The following is a 16845-nucleotide window of genomic DNA, read 5'->3' on the forward strand; positions in this document are numbered from 1 at the left end:
AACCCTGATTTTCGGGCCACTTAAAATGTGCCTACAGGCCAGCAGACCCTTAAGCTAGCACTGGTTTCATATGTAACTTCTACAACTGTTGGTACATTATTTGACTGAATTTACGTTCTATTTGGCGCATCTTTTGGCGGATTAAAAAAACTTAGAGCAAAGTGTACAAAACGTTTGGCACCTTGGTCTAAGCTAATATAAAAGTTTGTTTACTGTCCACCTATTGGTCGAACAGCGAAAGTCATTGGCGGGCGCACTCAGTTTTTGTGAAAAAAACTGAAGCTGCTCGCGTACCACCTGAAAAACTTTCCACAGGTTGGGAACCCCTGACCTAGAGGGTTGTCCTGACGTAATAATGAAATAGCTTGTAGAAAACTTAACTATGAAAAAAATATTTTCTGGCCTGTAATATGTTTTTATGAACCAACAAGTATTTTTTGGGTCTTTTATCGATTATTTTTGTGGACAAAGTAACGGCATAGTTTCGGCTAATTAAAACACTATCCAAAATAGTAGAATTACGTTTCATGTCCTAAAAACCGAATTACAAACAAATAAAAAAGCCGAACATTTTGTTTTTCAACTGACAGCTTATTGGCCAGCATGCAGCGACTTTACTAAATCTAGAGGATTAAATTTCATCAATCCCAGGCTCGTCCAAGCGTACAACGGCACAGGCGATTTGAGTTCATTTGGATTATTTTGTACATAACGTCGGTTATCTGATGATCAGTTTGCTTAAATCCTGCCAAGTTCAAAATGACAGGTCGTTAAAGGACCGATATAACTTTGTGTAACCAGTTTGTAAACTGAAGTATCCACGTTACACTTTAAAAAGACCCAGCTGATAAGTAATTTAAACCTTTTGGTGTCTCATTTTATCTTCCCACCTCCAACTGTGTAAATACAATGCTGGTAATCAATCTGGATTGCACCAACAAACGAATAAACTACATGAATTATAGTATAATTATTAGACAAATAAAATATAATTATTAACAATTACCGAAAATATGACTGTCAAATATCAACCACTATGCTTGCCGCGTTCAAGTGCACGCGAACAAAATAAAATACGATACGAACCATGTCAAAGTTACACGTTTTGGTAATTGTTACCTCACATTTGTATGACGAAACAATAGACAATCGAACTAAAAGCCATGTTCTTTTACTTTAGAGATCAGTTTTTTTTTCGCTTAACTTTTTGCAGTTACAGAGAAGTATTTGGCAATTCTCGCATAACAACCTCAGGCTTAAATACACAAAAAACAGTTGTTTAGTTTCACAAAACGCACTTTGTGTTAAAACGACATTTTTTTACCAGCGGGGCAGGACACTGTCTGTAATGCTCTCTTGGTATACACAACCTGTCGCGAGAACAAAAATGTTACGAAACATACGTACTGCTGGCTGTGCAATTGGTTGCAATTACAACCCCTTTGCTGGTTGGCTTGATTCTGAATCTATTGCAAAATGGGTAAAAAATATATTACAGGCCAACTAGCCATACACCTATAGCAGTAGCCGAGAGGTGGTGTTTCATGGCACGCCAAACGGTTTGCATGTTTATATTGAAGTAACAATTTAACCTGTTGTTTATAGTTTTTGTCATGTCATTGTCTTAAAATTTAGCCTTACATGTACAAAACACTCTGCTTTCTCTTTGTTATTGATATCTGCTGACACGAACCACTATTATTTAGAAAAACGTTGGCACGCGAGGTCATTAACACATGGAAATAACAAGTAAATTGACACGCGTCACCTAAAAGATTGCCGACCCCTGCATATCGGCGGCCATCATTGAAATCGGAGCCTGAAACACGGCCGTTAATTACCAACAGGTTGTGCACATCTGCTTTAAATATTCCATACTGAATACTACCGTAACTTCTCGGCTTAATTTATATGTATTACAACCGTAGATATGATATCTGTACGTTTTCTTTTCTCCTAAACTAGCCCAACAAAACTGATTACTCTACCACGTCCAGACTGTTTAAGCTTTTAAAAAAATACCTCTTTTACCTAACAGTCTGCTTGCGAACAACTAAGAAACAAAACAAGGCCTGTACAAAACTTGAGATTGACTAAAGATCCATTCTCTTGTGGGAATACGCAACTGGGGCAGCCGAAATGAGGCAATAAAGCGAGACAGATGTCTGTTTAAGACAACTAAACAGCAGGCACCGATAAGTCGAACGATAAACTAGAGCTTATTACGTCACAAGCAGGTCTGTGCTTTTCGAACGTTGTCAACAAAGTGGCCTTATCGGCGGTCCTTCCCCTGTGTTGAGAACCAAGTTAGCACTTGTGATATATTTATGCCATTGTAGGTAGGCCTCACCTTTTTAGTCGAAAGCTTTGATAGGAATGACTAATGTATTGATTTTAGTGGCTTAATAACACCAGAATTGTACCCATTTTAGAGATTAAAGCGTGTCTAGCGTGTGAGTGTTATTGGGATAAAACTTGGTTTCTATCGATAAAAAAAAACAATTTACGTTTACAGAAGTGTAACTAGCACGCAAGCTCTAAATTGGGGAGCATTTTTGTATACTCCCTTTCAATTGTTTCAACAGCAGAAAGCAATTTTCCCAATTGGCTTGTATTACCAACAAAACAATCTCCAGAAAGTTCCTAAACGGTGTGTCCTTTGATGACCACCTTTGACCAGTTAGAATGTCACCAAGAGTCCGGTTAATTATGGTGCCAGATACAGACAAAGCTTCGGTCTTTTCGATGTCTGGCACCTCGAAAGCCACGTTGCACAAGATTGATGCCTGGGGCAAAATTGCCGGAGGATTTTAGGAAGAGCGCCGCATTGCTCCACGTGTTACTGCAACTGGCAAGGTAGCAGGGTATAGTAGCTGTAAAGTAAGGTGTTCAGAAGGGTAAGAGTTGTTATGTTGCTTATAATTATGAGATTATGTTGCTAATATTTTGAAAAGGTTTTATAGAACATATTAGTCAAATTGAGAATAACAATTGCTGTAAATAACTGGGTAACGGTTATAAATGTTGTTAAGAGGGCTTTCGCGTAGCTAGTTTTTGTAAGTTTATCACAGAATTCGCGTTACTTTGAGAATGCAGGTGTTACAAGGAAGTGTTTGGAGCTGTGCTTGCAAAAACAAATACGTTTTTTGATTTTTGTTCACATTATGAAAAAAACAGGTTGACCAAAATAGTTTTTCTATTTCAGACACAAAAGTCAAAATGAAAGTGACTTGTGGAGTTGTATTGTTTGCCCTTCTCTACGTCATCAACACTGTGGTTGTCATGGCAGTCGACCCTTCGCCATTTCTACTGGTAAGTCTTAAGACGGGATACTTGTTCAGCAAAACTGCAGGCTAAAATTGTACGCTGTAAATAAATGTACGTTAGTGTAGTGTAGGTTGTTTATTTCTAGTAGTACTGTTATAAAAATCACTGCAAGAAACAATAAAGTTTTTAAAAAAGTAGTGTTGATTGAAAATAGGACGGGTCGTATATTTGTGTATAAATTACAGTGCGTTCGACATACATGCGTATAAAGGACCACGCCTGTTAATATATGACACCTCTTATAGGCGTTTAATTATTGTGGTTTTTGTTTTAAACCTGTCAAAAATCCAAAATTGCTTATCGTAAAAGCATAATGAAAGAAAATAAGATAATATTGCAGAAATTGTGGCTTAATTTTTTTTAAATACATTTGTAGACGATTTATGCTGCTTTTTAGACTATTAATGTTGGTTTCTTTGCAGAACCGGGCATTCTGTGCATGTAAATGTTGTGATGATCGACCAGATCTTTGTCACATGCATGAAAAGATTAAGAACTTGGAATGCACGCCTGACCAGTGCACAGAATCACTTTGTCGTCACTGGAAAGACGCCAAATGCAAATCAGGCTGTTTCTGCCAGTAAGTGTTTCGCATTTTTGTATTGCAGCTGTGACTATACTAACGAGTTCACCGTTATATGTAACTTTGACATAGCATGGTATCTTGTACTATATGTCAAATTAAGTTGTAATGGTGGTTAAGTAAGCATTTGTTGAGACGTCTTTATATTTTTACTACACAAAGAAAGATTTGAAAAAGGTTACTAAACTTACTTTTAGCCTTAGACTTTTGGGTTTAGCTATACTATCTTATCACCATGTTGCTATTTTAGTCCGCATTTTTAGTTAAATAAATGCCACAATCGCATTATAAGTCTCTCCAGAACTCGTGTTTGTCAATTTAAAGCCCTCAAAAATCACTTGAGTGCGCGAAACGCATATGCAATGGTTGGAAACACACAAACATAAAGTATATTGAAAAAAAAAACTTGGCCGAATGGTCCGGCGCGCCTGGCCCATGTAATTGTTATAATCTCGGTCATCAATGAGTCAAAAACACTAAAAAACGTTATTACGAACTTTTTTAATTATTTTTTTCAAATATTTGACCCCTTAGGACTTCTTAGAAAATGTTCTTTCTAAGTTAACCATCTGTCACAAACTTTTAGAAAATGCCAAGGGGCTCTTCTTAGCCGAGATGAATACAAATGTGCTCTTTACAATGGCGTCCCTGATGGATGTCAATGTCCTGATCCCGAAACCATCTCTTGCGTTCTTCCTGAGCCTCCGAAATCGGAATTCGAAAGTCCGGAGGTTGAGGATGCAAGGATGAAGTTGGCTGAATACAGGGAGACCATTCACTGCGTGATTCCATGCTTTTGCACGTGAGTAAAATTGGTTTTGATAATAATCAATAGTTGTGAAATTATTTTTTATTGGTTTTAGTTAAAGTTCTAACCATTTTTTTTCGAATTTATTAACGTCCGCTATTTCTAACATCACGTTAATATTAAAAGGTGTCCAAATTTTTTTTGTTTGGTGACGAAAAACACGTTAAGGCACATTACTCTATACGGCATCTAAAGTTCTTTTTTATTTTCACAAGTAAATCAAGTTAATACAAAAGCATCTCTGTGCACTTTTTGCCTGAACAGTCAATGTTTCGTCACCAGCTTAACAAATACGACTTTGTAGATCGAAACAGTGCGCAATTTTTGCAAGTTAAGATAAAAAACAGATTAAAATGAACAAAAATTAATAAAACAGACTTATCTAACAATGGTGCTACTGTCATTCCCACACACTGGATACACTTACATGCGCAGAATCAGTTTCGTGGCATCTTTTATGATAGACTACATGAGACCCCAACACTAAACATGGTGTACTATTGTTCCACGAACAAGTCAAAGTAGCCGTGGATAAAACTGGAGAAAAAAGTAACAATTCCCTCTGTTTTTGTAGTAAATGCAAAAACAAAGTTCCAGAAGGGTATGATACTGAATGCAAAAAAGCTGGACCTCCTCGTAGCGACTGTGATTGCAAAAACACGACCTGCCCTTCATCTGAAGAAGTTGAAAAGTTTAGGGAGGTTAGTACTACTTTAAACTAAACGACATATAAAACATCAGTTACTTTCGTTTGGGCTATTTCTCGATGTTATGGCCTATTATCGCAGTTATAAACCGAGCCAAATTTGTTATTGTGACATAAGCCGTATTTGGACGGTTTTGTGTCACCACATTTTTTGTGAGAAATATATGGGTCCCAAAAGTCATGAAACGACATGTTTTTGTGAATTGTTTCGGCATAAGCTCATGTCATTATTAATGTTGGATTATTTCTATATCACCACTTACTAAACAAATTCACGAAAAAAACGCCTCAAATTTGTCACGTTTATTTATTTATTTTTCAATGGCATTTGTGCACATTTAAACAAAATCATTACGAATGATTAATTGCATCAAAGTACAATAATAGCTGAATATGACTGTGTAAATTTATACACCTAAATCGAGAAAAATTCCACATCCAAGTTGATTATGATGTTTAATATAATATTCGAAGGCACTTCAGCTCATTTTTAAGCATAGCCCACACGCACTTCAAAATTTTGCCCTTAACATCAATTTGCATGCACAGATGTTGAAAGAAACTGAGGATGTCGATGTGGAAGCTGCCAAACTCGCATTGGAACAAAATGCAAAGAAAATTCGAGATGAAACGGATGAGCTAAACGAAAAAATGAAGCCTCTAATTGAAAAGGGACAAACAAAACCTGTGTCTCCAACCGACTATAAAAAGGCGAAATGCCAACTGCAATGCCTATGCGAGTGAGTGACTTCATAAGTGTATGTGGTGAAAACAGTGTTTATCAAACTTTTTTACCCGGCAGATGCCACCAATAAAATACCCACAAAATTTCCATGGCACAAAAAAATAGTAATGAAATTATGGGATATTGTAAGAAATTTCCGATATCGTAGAGTGCACTGTTTGACAACCGCTGAATTAGATAATACTAAACTAATCGAATTTTGTCCCTGTCTTGATGTAAATGCGCAAAACCATAGCCCAGTTTGGTCGGAAAGGCCCTGCACGTGACCCACATATGTAAGCTCGAAGCCACAAATCCATACACACCCTGTACTGCGATAACGCACGTTGGTAAAAAATGGAATTTCGAAGCTCACGTAACATAAAGCGTAATCGGACCCGAACCCACCTCGTTTTTTAAACTTAAACCCGAAACCGATTTTAAAAACAAACGGATCAACTTTCAACCCAAGACGTACAAACTGGATTATGTTAACAATGCATGTGCCAAATTTTATCGGAGAGGCAATTTTGTTGTAAGTCGGAATGCCACGCAATTAGGCCTATAGGCTCTGGAATGAAGAAGTAAAGTGGATTTAGTTAATCTTGATGCGAGAGGTTGGTAGTACGTTTTGAATCTTTAGAAGAACTGCATTCAGTTCCAGTCATAATGGTGTTGTCTGCTTGTCATTTTCTTGGGTGAAGTGATGAACATTCTGAAGCCGTGTTAAAACTTGAAATTTGCGCACTGTACTTCAACACAAATTTATTCTTTGCAGCAAATGTCGCGCTGGATCGGAATTGATGAACAAAAATTGCGACAAAATCATCAAAGAAAGAGAAGAGTTTTGTCCCGCATGCCCGGAAGACTTGACGTGCCCAGATCCTGATGATGAAACTACATGCAAGATGCACTGCTTTTGCGAGTAAGTTACTTTTTCCGTGCCTGTAGCGTACGTGAAGGCCTCTACAGTACAATTTCCGTGTACAAGTCGTACAGTCTCGACTGTACTATAACCAGGTTTTTTTTAAGGTTTGGTTTGGGTGACCGCTAAGTAGTTTTAAGAGACCGCAAGTGTTTCATTTAAATACCAAAAACTGTAGTTGTAGTTGCAAGTCTTAAATCCGAAACGGTCCCCCAAAACACCTTAAAAAAACACTGACTATAACCATGGCAAAGATAAAGACACTTTCCAAGAAATGCGCTGTGTCTAATGAATTTTTCCATTTCTATTAAATTGCTAACTGTAAATGATAGTACGCTAGACCTATGGAAGTCATTGGACATATGGCAAGGCGTAGAATAAAAAAATGTAGTTTCCGGTGGGATTCGAACCCACGACTGTAGCCTTTTCGGGACCCGTGCTGAGCCCGACAACAGTCGAATCTGAGGCACCGTTGCCTGTTACAACTCTACCGTTGCATGGTCTACAATCTACATCAGTGGTTCTCAAACTCGGTTTTCGGGGCCGCATGCGGCTCCCAACTACTTATTTTGCGGCTCGCACCAGACCTCAGAAAACCACCAAACATTGCTATTTTAGCTTTCAAAGTCATCTTGTTTAGTGATTTTCTCAAGGTTTCGTTATTTTGCGGCTCCCTCCACACTTAAAAAATGCCATTTGGCCCCGACAATAAAAAAGTTTGAGAACCACTGATCTACGTGAACACTTGAGGGCTAATCCCAATAGAAATGTGCGCTCATCTTTTCATTACTAACTGTTCTGATGCTTTTTGCAGCGTTTGCAAATACGATGGACGAATGCCACAAATGTTGCTTACAAAATGCGAGGAATTGGCTCAGCTTGACACATCGGGCTGCGTTTGCAAGGAAGAGGTCAACTGCAATATTCTGGATTCAATCGACAAAGCACAGCGTGAGGCCTTGGCCAAACAAGAGAAGGAAAAGAAAAAGGAGGAAGAGAAAGCCGACAAAAAAGGCAAAATCAAGGAGAAAAGCAAAATGTGGGATGAATTGTAATTTATGTACGTGTTTGCAGTATTTTTTATGTACTTTTATATGATGTTGTTTAAATTAGTACCATTTGGTGCTAAACAGAGGCTACTTATTTTGCAAAGCTGCTTTGAAATCGTATAATCTATTTCGTGGTCAAATAAACCAAATTTATTTATGTTTCCATTCTCTTTACAAGTAAATTTCTGCAGAACTCCGTGGTTCTTAACCTTCACGAATACATCCAAAGCCCTAAACACATTCATCTTAATTTTGACTTTTAAATCGAAACCCATGCCAAAAAAGATTGGGCACACGAGACAATACGCACTTGCCCCCATGACTTATTGCACGTTTTCAGGAAAGAAATTTTTATCAAAACAAATCTAAAAAAAAATTCAACTGTAAACGAAGGCCGAAAATTGGAGGTTCCAGCCTCAAAAACTTTTTTTTAAACAAGTCGAAAAAAGTTGGTTAACTTTTTACACAACAGGACCCAAGTGTGAAAATCAAACCCATATCCGGCCAGGTTTATTCACACCAAAGTCCCAACCAGACCCGACTTACAACTCTGATCAGGATTACTTTTAGAAACGGATATGCTCAAGCAAAACTTTGATATTTTGACATGTATTTCACACTAAAATCTACTGTTTAAGTCTCCGAAGTCTTGTGACCTTCAGGTCTTCAACACCCCTCACACAAAACACAGATACGCGTTTATTTCTTTGGGCGGAAATACAATACTATGGAAGGGAAGAGAAAGAAAACAAACAATAACATAACGACTAATAAGTTCACTAAAAATGGAACACACAAAAACACTACTTTCAGCTAGTTGTACACAAACCAACAAAACAGTAATACAATGTCAGTCAGAGTCCAGCAAATACGGCCCTGTTGTATTAAAACCTTACGCAAGCACGGATGGCTGCACGAACCTCGCTTGTAAACTCGCTTTTAGCGTGACTGTAACACATTTAATTATCCTTGCATGTTGGCCCTAAACGGATTCGACAGACGTAACATACTGTGAAAAGACATCATGTATACGGCACCATGCGAATATGCGGGTACCATGCGATTGTCCACCAGCCCAAACCACCACACAAAGATCATATCATACACATAGAGATCATATTACATATGGCGAGCTGGAAAGTGAAAAAACGGACAAAGATCCGGAAGTTAATGCAATTGCAAGAGGTTGATCAAATAAACACAGGAATAGTACATTTGTATGACTTCTCTAAAACAAAAGCCTAGTTACCACTTCGCTATATCCATTCAGGTGATATTCGCAAATAAACTGGTCATTTCAGAGACGTATTAAGCATTTTATTGGTCCATCGACGCAGTTCTAGATGATATCAATCAATTCATATAGTAATTTGTATGTACAGATGACAAGAGGTAAATTTACTTGGTTTGATGAAACCCGATGTGGCCAAACTCCCTTCAATGCCAAATATATCTTTAGTGAATCTATGGGAATGGCTATTCGATTATTTACAGATCCAAACGCTTAATCTGAATCAGTATTTCGCAACTTTTTCATTTATCGGACTATCTATGCCATGGTATTATCTTTTGTGGACTGAATTAAATGTAAAGAAGTTAAAAAAGTAAAATATTGTTCTATTTCCTATAAAGTGGTTGCGGATTTATACAAGTTTTCACGTACTTATTTGAGTAACACCGGTATATGGGATGTTAATTGATGAGATTGCAATTGTCAAGGTGTTTTCGTAATTTTTTAATTTTAGGAAACGGTGGCTGATCAGCACATAATAAGTCAGAAGTCGGAAATGTACTTCAAGTCAGCTCACCAATATTTAAAAACAAACAAAAAATCAGTGCTTCCCAGGCCCGTAATAGTTCCAAGAAGAAACACTAAAAAGAGGCGTGTTTAACACACAAAGAAACTGCGGGGGCGCATTGCAAAGTTTTTACCCCTTGTGGGACTCGAACCCAGGACCTATACACCTTGCGAGTTTTCTTCTGACTAGAGAATGTTGCACTTACAACCGGTGGATGACTTTTCGTCGGTCACTGGCTTCTTATCCTGTTTGACCTTTTCCTGCTCAATCATGCGCAGCAGATCGTAGAAAACCTGCGCAACAAACGATGACGTTATTAAAGATCGATGACGTCATTAAGGATCGATGACGTCGAGTCAAAAAACATCGTTGTTAATGCATTGTAAAGAACAGGGACCAAAATGTCGAGTGTGCAAGAAATCTATGACGTAATGAATTGTTGCATGGCGTCATTGGTATTAAAATCCCTCAAGCAGAAAAGATGACGTAATGCTCTGTGAGCAATTTGGACCGAATTTATATGCATCTTTTAGACCCGCATTTTTAATGTGTAAACTTTTACTTAAATCTCAATTTCCAGTTTTTTCTCATAAACAACCTTTTTCTTGTAGCTTTGTGAAGGCAATGCTTAAATTTTCTATGAGGAGTATTAAAAACGGTGAATTTTGTAACTAAAAATAAAACAGCTGCGCAATGTTGACACACAAAAACAAAGAGAGGATTACGTCATTCGTCACAACAAAAGGTCCGCACTGATCCAGCCGTGAATACAAACATGGGAGTTAAACAGTTCATCACCGCTGTTGGCATTGGAATGATATGTCGTCGTTTGTTTGTTATGTCACAAGCCAATATCCGTGATAAGTTTCAACTTTCGGCAGGTCTGTAATTACCCACAATTCAACGCGTCGCTCCAGGCAAGTTTTTCAAGCCACAAACGACACAACATTTTACGCCCTGTTTACAACCACTCAAATATTAATGTTTCATTTCTTATCGCCTAGGAAACGATTACGTCATTGTTAAGCGTCGGATGACGTCACCACGGAAACGACAGTCCACTTCTTGTCGAGCGGTGTTAGTTTATTTTCATAGATAACAATATTACCGGACTGTGAAGCGGATTGTAAAATGAAGACGGCATATGAATCGGGGTAAATACAATATTACAGCGTTGTTACAATGTTGGAACCAGACCTGACTACTGTGACACTGAGAGGAAACGAGCTTGGCTTCAAAACCAAGTATACGTGCTTCCGTGAAGAAAAAACTCTACCGTCAACTAAGCAACGTCCAAAACTGCCAACTAATGTTCTTTTTTTCGTTTGGAAAGCATTTGCACAACAAAAATGCTTTATCATTACTTGTCGTTCTTGAAACCAGAGTTTTTTACTTACAGTTGCAGAACGAATGCCAAAAACAGCAAACTAATGTTCTTTTTGCCTTCTGAAAAGCATTTGCATGCCCAAAAAATGCATTAACTTGACTTGATTTCTTTAAACCAGAGTTTTTACCAACAGGTAATAAAGGAATGCAAAAACAGGCTCCAATTTTTTTTGGTCTTTGAAATTTGTTACACAAATTATTTGGATGCCAAAAGTGCATTATTCTACTTTATATGTCTTTCTTTAAACAAAGTTTTTACCTCAACCAGGTCCTGACTAAATCTGTAATTGATTGGGGAATCAAAAATTGATTTACTGGTAGTGGTGCCCTAATTCTTTCGGATGATAGGAGGTGTAGAGATTGACTGGCAGTCTCTTGTTGCTCATTTGCCTCTAACATGTTAAATCATTCATTGGCTGCTTGCCGGTTTATAATGGCCTGTCCATTGTACACAGTTTTCAAGAAAAACTTTTGGTATCTAATAGTGTATCACATTTAGGTATTGGTCAAATTTAGCGATACATGATTTGGTAGCAGTTTGCTGGCAGTAGGAAAAATGAGGCAGCTAGTTCACTATTGACCAACAAAATGATTTACAGCAGTTGTAACACATTAAATTTAGAGGCATGGCCATAGACACCACTGCTGTTCAAAGTCTATAAAAGGTTGAATATTACCCTGGAGGCACTATATTGGTATTTCAATTGGTATTTGTCACAAATGAAGTGTCACATTACAAGTTGTATGCCAAGATGACTGAATTTAGAACTGTGGTTCTCAAACTTCTTACTCTTGGGGTACAACAACCAAACTTTCTTTAGTGACACAATTTTTGAGCTAAAAACATAAAATATTCAAGGAAATATAATTACAATTGTAATTTGACAAGTACTGCTTTTTGGAAGCAAGAAAAGATTTTAAATGAGAGTTACAATTGATATTTGTGCCATTCTTGGTACTGGTGTACTATGGCAAACAGTTTGATTTTCACTAATCAAGATCCTGTTACTATAATGCCATATTTCTATCAAGTCACAAACTATGGCAGTTTGACTGACTATTGTTTCCCAATCATACCCAAAAGCATAGAACTAGTAAAATTAGGTCATTCATGTTAAATGTTGGAAAGAGATGTGAAGTACAAAAAGGTCATCATCCATTTTTCAACTCAAATGGAAAGATAGTAAAACACAAAGAACAAAAAAAGAGTAAACAAAATTAAATGTAGTGGCTATGACAGCATTCGCAATGATTTTTCGATGCAGCAAATAAGAATAATGAATAGTAAGCTTCACAAAACTGTTTCAAGTGAAAATAAAAACAGTAAAACGCATGCAAAATAAAGCCAAATAATGATTACATGCACCTCTATTGCCAGCGAATGAATAATAATTGGAGCTAGGTCTACAATGATGCAACTGAAAAAATTAGTATTTGCGCCGGCATAAAGATTTTGGTTGGACAATATTTTAATTTACTGTCAAGTTAATTTAAATATGTACCAAAAAATATCTTTGGACTGCTGGAATTTATCATATGGCTTTGTTAATTTAAATTTTAAACAAAAAGTATTTCAGTTGAATAGAAAGTGTTAGGCGAGTCTTTAGTACTAAAAAATACAATTTACAACATTGTTAAGTCATTTATAAGTTTAAACATTTGTCTTGCTGTGTACTTTTTGTATCAAATACTTGAAGTCAACATCCCCCTTTAATAAGTACATGGTATGGTTTTAATTTATGCGAAGACAGCATGAGATGTGATATGTACATCAGAATGAAATACAAATCAAGCAAAATGCAGTACCAATGATACCATGATGCAAGATCTTAAGAAGACAGTAGCACTATATAATTAGAATGCATAACTCGTTTCAATGTACACCCTTGTTGTTTTACAAAATCGTACAACGTTTTTTGCACTGAGCTAAACAACCAGGCTTTTCAGCGCCGCCGTCTGCAGGCCTCTGCTCAACGGTTTTGTTCTTTTCCGCTTTGATTAGTTTGAGCAAATCAAAAAATGCCTAAAACATAAGAGGAAAACAAAAAAATGAAATAAAACTGCATGCAATGCAAAAACCAATAACTAAGGCCATGCCTGACCAAAGCAACAAAAATATGCAGGTGTGTAAAAATCATTACATGTGGCATTTATTTCCATTATTTCATTTGTATGTGTCTTTGTGGTATTTCAAACAGCATCTACGCATAAAATTATGGGCCTATGTACTTGGCCATGCAAAACTAACAATTATACATGAAAGCATTTGCAATTCTCCCCCAAAAAAGAAATGAAAGTGATTTTACCTTGTCTACGTTGTTCCTTGTTTTTGCTGAGGTTTCAACATATTGGACCCCCATTTTTTCGGCCAGCGCTTGGGCATCTGCTTGACTGACCTAAATCATATAAATACAATATTCGCGATGACCAAAAAATATATAAGACATAAAAAGGTTAACAATAAACTTTTTTTTAAACATGTATTAAAAAACCATTCAATGAAACTTTGTCAAAATCAGTCAAATGTATTTGAGCAATATATATATCTTTTCATACTTCTTTTGTCATTATGAAAGAATACTTTACAGGGGGTCAAATGTCATTTTGCTTTGCTTAAATATATTGCTGCATTGTTATGTGTGTTTCTGTAGGAACTTTCAACTATGCAATCAGGAAAAATGTGCCTCAGGGAAAATGTGCAAATGTTAGATTTTCTTACACAACAGTGCATGTTACAGTAGTACAGTAAACCTGAAAAAACATATTTTACTAACCTGTCGGTTCGACTCTAAATCAGATTTGTTTCCCACTAAAAGAAAAGGTATCGTTCCTGCTGTGGTGGAATCAACTGCTTTTACTCTCAAAATTTGTTCCCTATGAAAAACAAAACAACATCATTAAACCTTGAAGTTTGAAATCTTGAAGATAAATATGAAATGCTTTTAAATGGGACAAGTATATAAATGAAAGACAGCAAAATTATATATGTTAAGAATGGGTAAATGAAAGGACAAAAGGTGAAAACCTCTGTTCTGAGTGGTATGTAAACCGTCTAATGCTAAATTTCTCTGTTTTGTGGTAAAAAACCTAATAAGGTAGTTTTCAGCAGCATTTACTACCTGAATTCTTGAGTTTCATCAAAGGACGAACTATCGGTGATAGAAAATACACAAAGAAACCCTTCCCCACTGCGAAAGTAATTGTCTCTGATAGCAGCGTAGTCTTCTTGCCCTGCAGTGTCGAGAATATCAATTTGTGCATCCTCACCATCAAGGACTACTTTTTTTCGGTAACTGTCGGCTTTTGTGGGTTCATAATCTTCTACAAACTGCGGCGAAAAGAAAACTATATCACCATTGAATCTTTAAAATCCGGTTTGAAATCATTTTAATGTTTAAATGTATCACAGCAATCCAGAAAATTGAAACACAAAATATGAATTATAACTGTCACTCTCATGGTAAATGGAAAGGTCAATGTTGTCTTTTATATGGGCAAACTGTTTAATGAAAGGTTGTGGCAATATATACATATATATATCAAGTCATTATCAGTGGTATGCTTCGGTGCTGTAAAAATACATATATGGTTAATTTATAGCAAAGGTTAAGTGTTCACAAGTGCTGCAGGCCATATTTAGAATATACCAACATAGATAAACACGTACGCATATAATGAAATGATCTTTATAAGATTGGTACTGAAAATTTGGTAATCTCTGGACGTATTTTAAGCAAAATACATGGCAAGGTCCATAAAATGATAAAAGACAAGATTTTGACAGGTCACTTGTTTGAACTTACCTCATCATACATAAACTGAAGAGTGAGAGCTGATTTTCCAACTCCACCACTTCCAACCATAATAACTTTGTGCAGACTCGCCTGGCTTGCATTTTGTTTCTTGTTAGCCGCCATTACTTCACTAAGGGTACTCCTCGGTATCAATAAAATCCACTGCTTTTCGAAATGCCCACGTAACCATACACCAAGGGGTTACAGATATAATCGACCTTTAAGACAAACTTTGTTACCTAATAACCTGCGTAGGATACAAATCGCATGATAAACATTGTGAAAAATTACACATTTTTCATTGTATGAGAGAGAATAATTTTCCAAAAGTTTTTAAACATGTTGCTAAAAGGGGACAGTTTTGCAAGAGATTTGTATAACGTCCAAACTTTTTAATACAAACTGTGCAGTAGGCCAGGCACAAAGCTGTTTATAACATTATGTTTAATTAATAGGACTTAATTAAACAAGCGAAAAACACATGTTTGCAGTGGAAAGATTGTTAGTAGCTACACATTGATGGAAAGTACAGAAGGATTACAAACCAGAAAATAGAATAACATTGGAAAATGCTCAATTCCGCCTGTATTTTAAGACAGAAACATTCAGCTGTATGTTATTGTGTAAATTAAGGCCTCTTTGGGGACCTATCTTTTTCTGATTTATGATTGTAAAAGCATGTCGCTTGGACTGATTTAATTCACATGTCAAGTATAAAAATCACAAATTATGACATAATAAAGTCAAAACAAAGTGCACCAGCTTGGTTATATATGTAGGACAGTTGAGTGCTGTCTAATAGGCAACTTATTGGCCAGGAGCAGAAAGGCTCTTTTCCATAAACTTCCTCTTGGAAAAGCAGAGCCACCATTTGCTTGGTTTTCCGTCAACAAAAACTCTATCCAAAAGACGTTCTCCAGTTTCGTGCTGAATTTGCTGAAGATAAGCTTTCATCTGATCAGCTTCTTGACGTGACTTTGGCTTGGAGTACATGTTGTTTAATGGGAAGCCTGGGTCCCCTGGAAGATCAAAAGGTGAAACAGCAAGAGTGTAAAGCTCTTTGCGACCCTGTTCCCGTGTAGCGCACTTAGTCAGCTTCTTTAGGCACTCTTGAATGTAGAGAGTGATGTAGATCAGAGTACGGTCAGCATCGGTCTTGATCTCGTAGTTACGGAAGAAAATATTGGCCCGGAAGTATCCGATAGTTTCGTCAATGATGTCTTGATTTTCAGATGGTGGCAGCCTTGGTGCTGGACCCTTATACTTAGTAAGGCATCTTAGTGGAACCAAAGCAATGTTGCCAACTGACTGCTGGGATTGACAGGAAGAATGATAAGCAGGCATTTTTGTTTGATGATTAACACTCTTCCAAACAATAATTGTCCTAAAAATATGATAAAAGTCATAAAAAAAAATTTTCAAGGGTAATTCAAGCCACAAATTTTGAAAACGTTTCTGGTATGCTGGTTAAAATTGAGACTGCAAAACCTCAGAGCAAAGACTAACTGCTTATAACTTGGCACTTTTCTGAAACTAGGCACGCCCATGCGAAAAAAACCTAAACTTATGAAATTAAACGGTAAAAAATTGTTAAAACAAATTCTGAAACAAGACCTTTGCATAAACTGCGTAATACAAATGAACGATTGAACAAATGAACAATTAAAAAACATACTTTTGGCTTCGGGCGGGGCATCGCATCTTATGGGAAAATTACCTCTCGTCTCTGAAATGACGTACTACC

The 16845-nt window shown here is 36.8% G+C and overlaps 3 protein-coding genes across 4 annotated transcripts; 1 reads left to right on the forward strand and 2 right to left on the reverse strand.

Annotated features, from left to right (window-relative positions):
- Positions 1 to 3205: 3205 nt before the first annotated feature.
- LOC145207919 (uncharacterized) lies at positions 3206 to 8279 on the forward strand. The gene is made up of 7 exons (XM_080078843.1): positions 3206 to 3312; positions 3750 to 3907; positions 4497 to 4712; positions 5293 to 5419; positions 5974 to 6164; positions 6927 to 7073; positions 7888 to 8279. The coding sequence occupies exons 1-7, from the start codon at positions 3220 to 3222 to the stop codon at positions 8126 to 8128; spliced, it is 1173 nt and encodes a 390-aa protein (XP_079934969.1). The 5' UTR covers positions 3206 to 3219; the 3' UTR covers positions 8129 to 8279.
- Positions 8280 to 8803: 524 nt separating this feature from the next.
- On the reverse strand, positions 8804 to 15360 carry LOC145207930 (ras-related protein O-RAL-like). 2 transcript variants are annotated; one of them, XM_080078855.1, is made up of 5 exons: positions 15111 to 15287; positions 14427 to 14635; positions 14082 to 14181; positions 13614 to 13703; positions 8804 to 10214 (listed from the first exon to the last, which is right to left on the reverse strand). In XM_080078855.1, exons 1-5 carry the CDS (start codon positions 15222 to 15224, stop codon positions 10107 to 10109), a joined length of 621 nt encoding a protein of 206 aa, XP_079934981.1. In that variant the 5' UTR covers positions 15225 to 15287; the 3' UTR covers positions 8804 to 10106. The 2 variants fall into 2 exon arrangements, with proteins under 2 accessions (XP_079934981.1, XP_079934979.1); XM_080078853.1 differs by lacking the exon at positions 8804 to 10214 and adding an exon at positions 12403 to 13330 and having other exon boundaries at positions 15111 to 15360.
- On the reverse strand, positions 15349 to 16835 carry LOC145207955 (actin-related protein 2/3 complex subunit 3-like). The gene is made up of 2 exons (XM_080078856.1): positions 16777 to 16835; positions 15349 to 16485 (listed from the first exon to the last, which is right to left on the reverse strand). Exons 1-2 carry the CDS (start codon positions 16800 to 16802, stop codon positions 15909 to 15911), a joined length of 603 nt encoding a protein of 200 aa, XP_079934982.1. The 5' UTR covers positions 16803 to 16835; the 3' UTR covers positions 15349 to 15908.
- Between the last annotated feature and the right edge of the window lie 10 nt (positions 16836 to 16845).

This window comes from Phallusia mammillata, chromosome 1 (assembly GCF_965637545.1).
Source record: "Phallusia mammillata chromosome 1, kaPhaMamm4.hap1.1, whole genome shotgun sequence".
Classification (NCBI taxonomy): Eukaryota; Metazoa; Chordata; class Ascidiacea; order Phlebobranchia; family Ascidiidae; genus Phallusia; species Phallusia mammillata.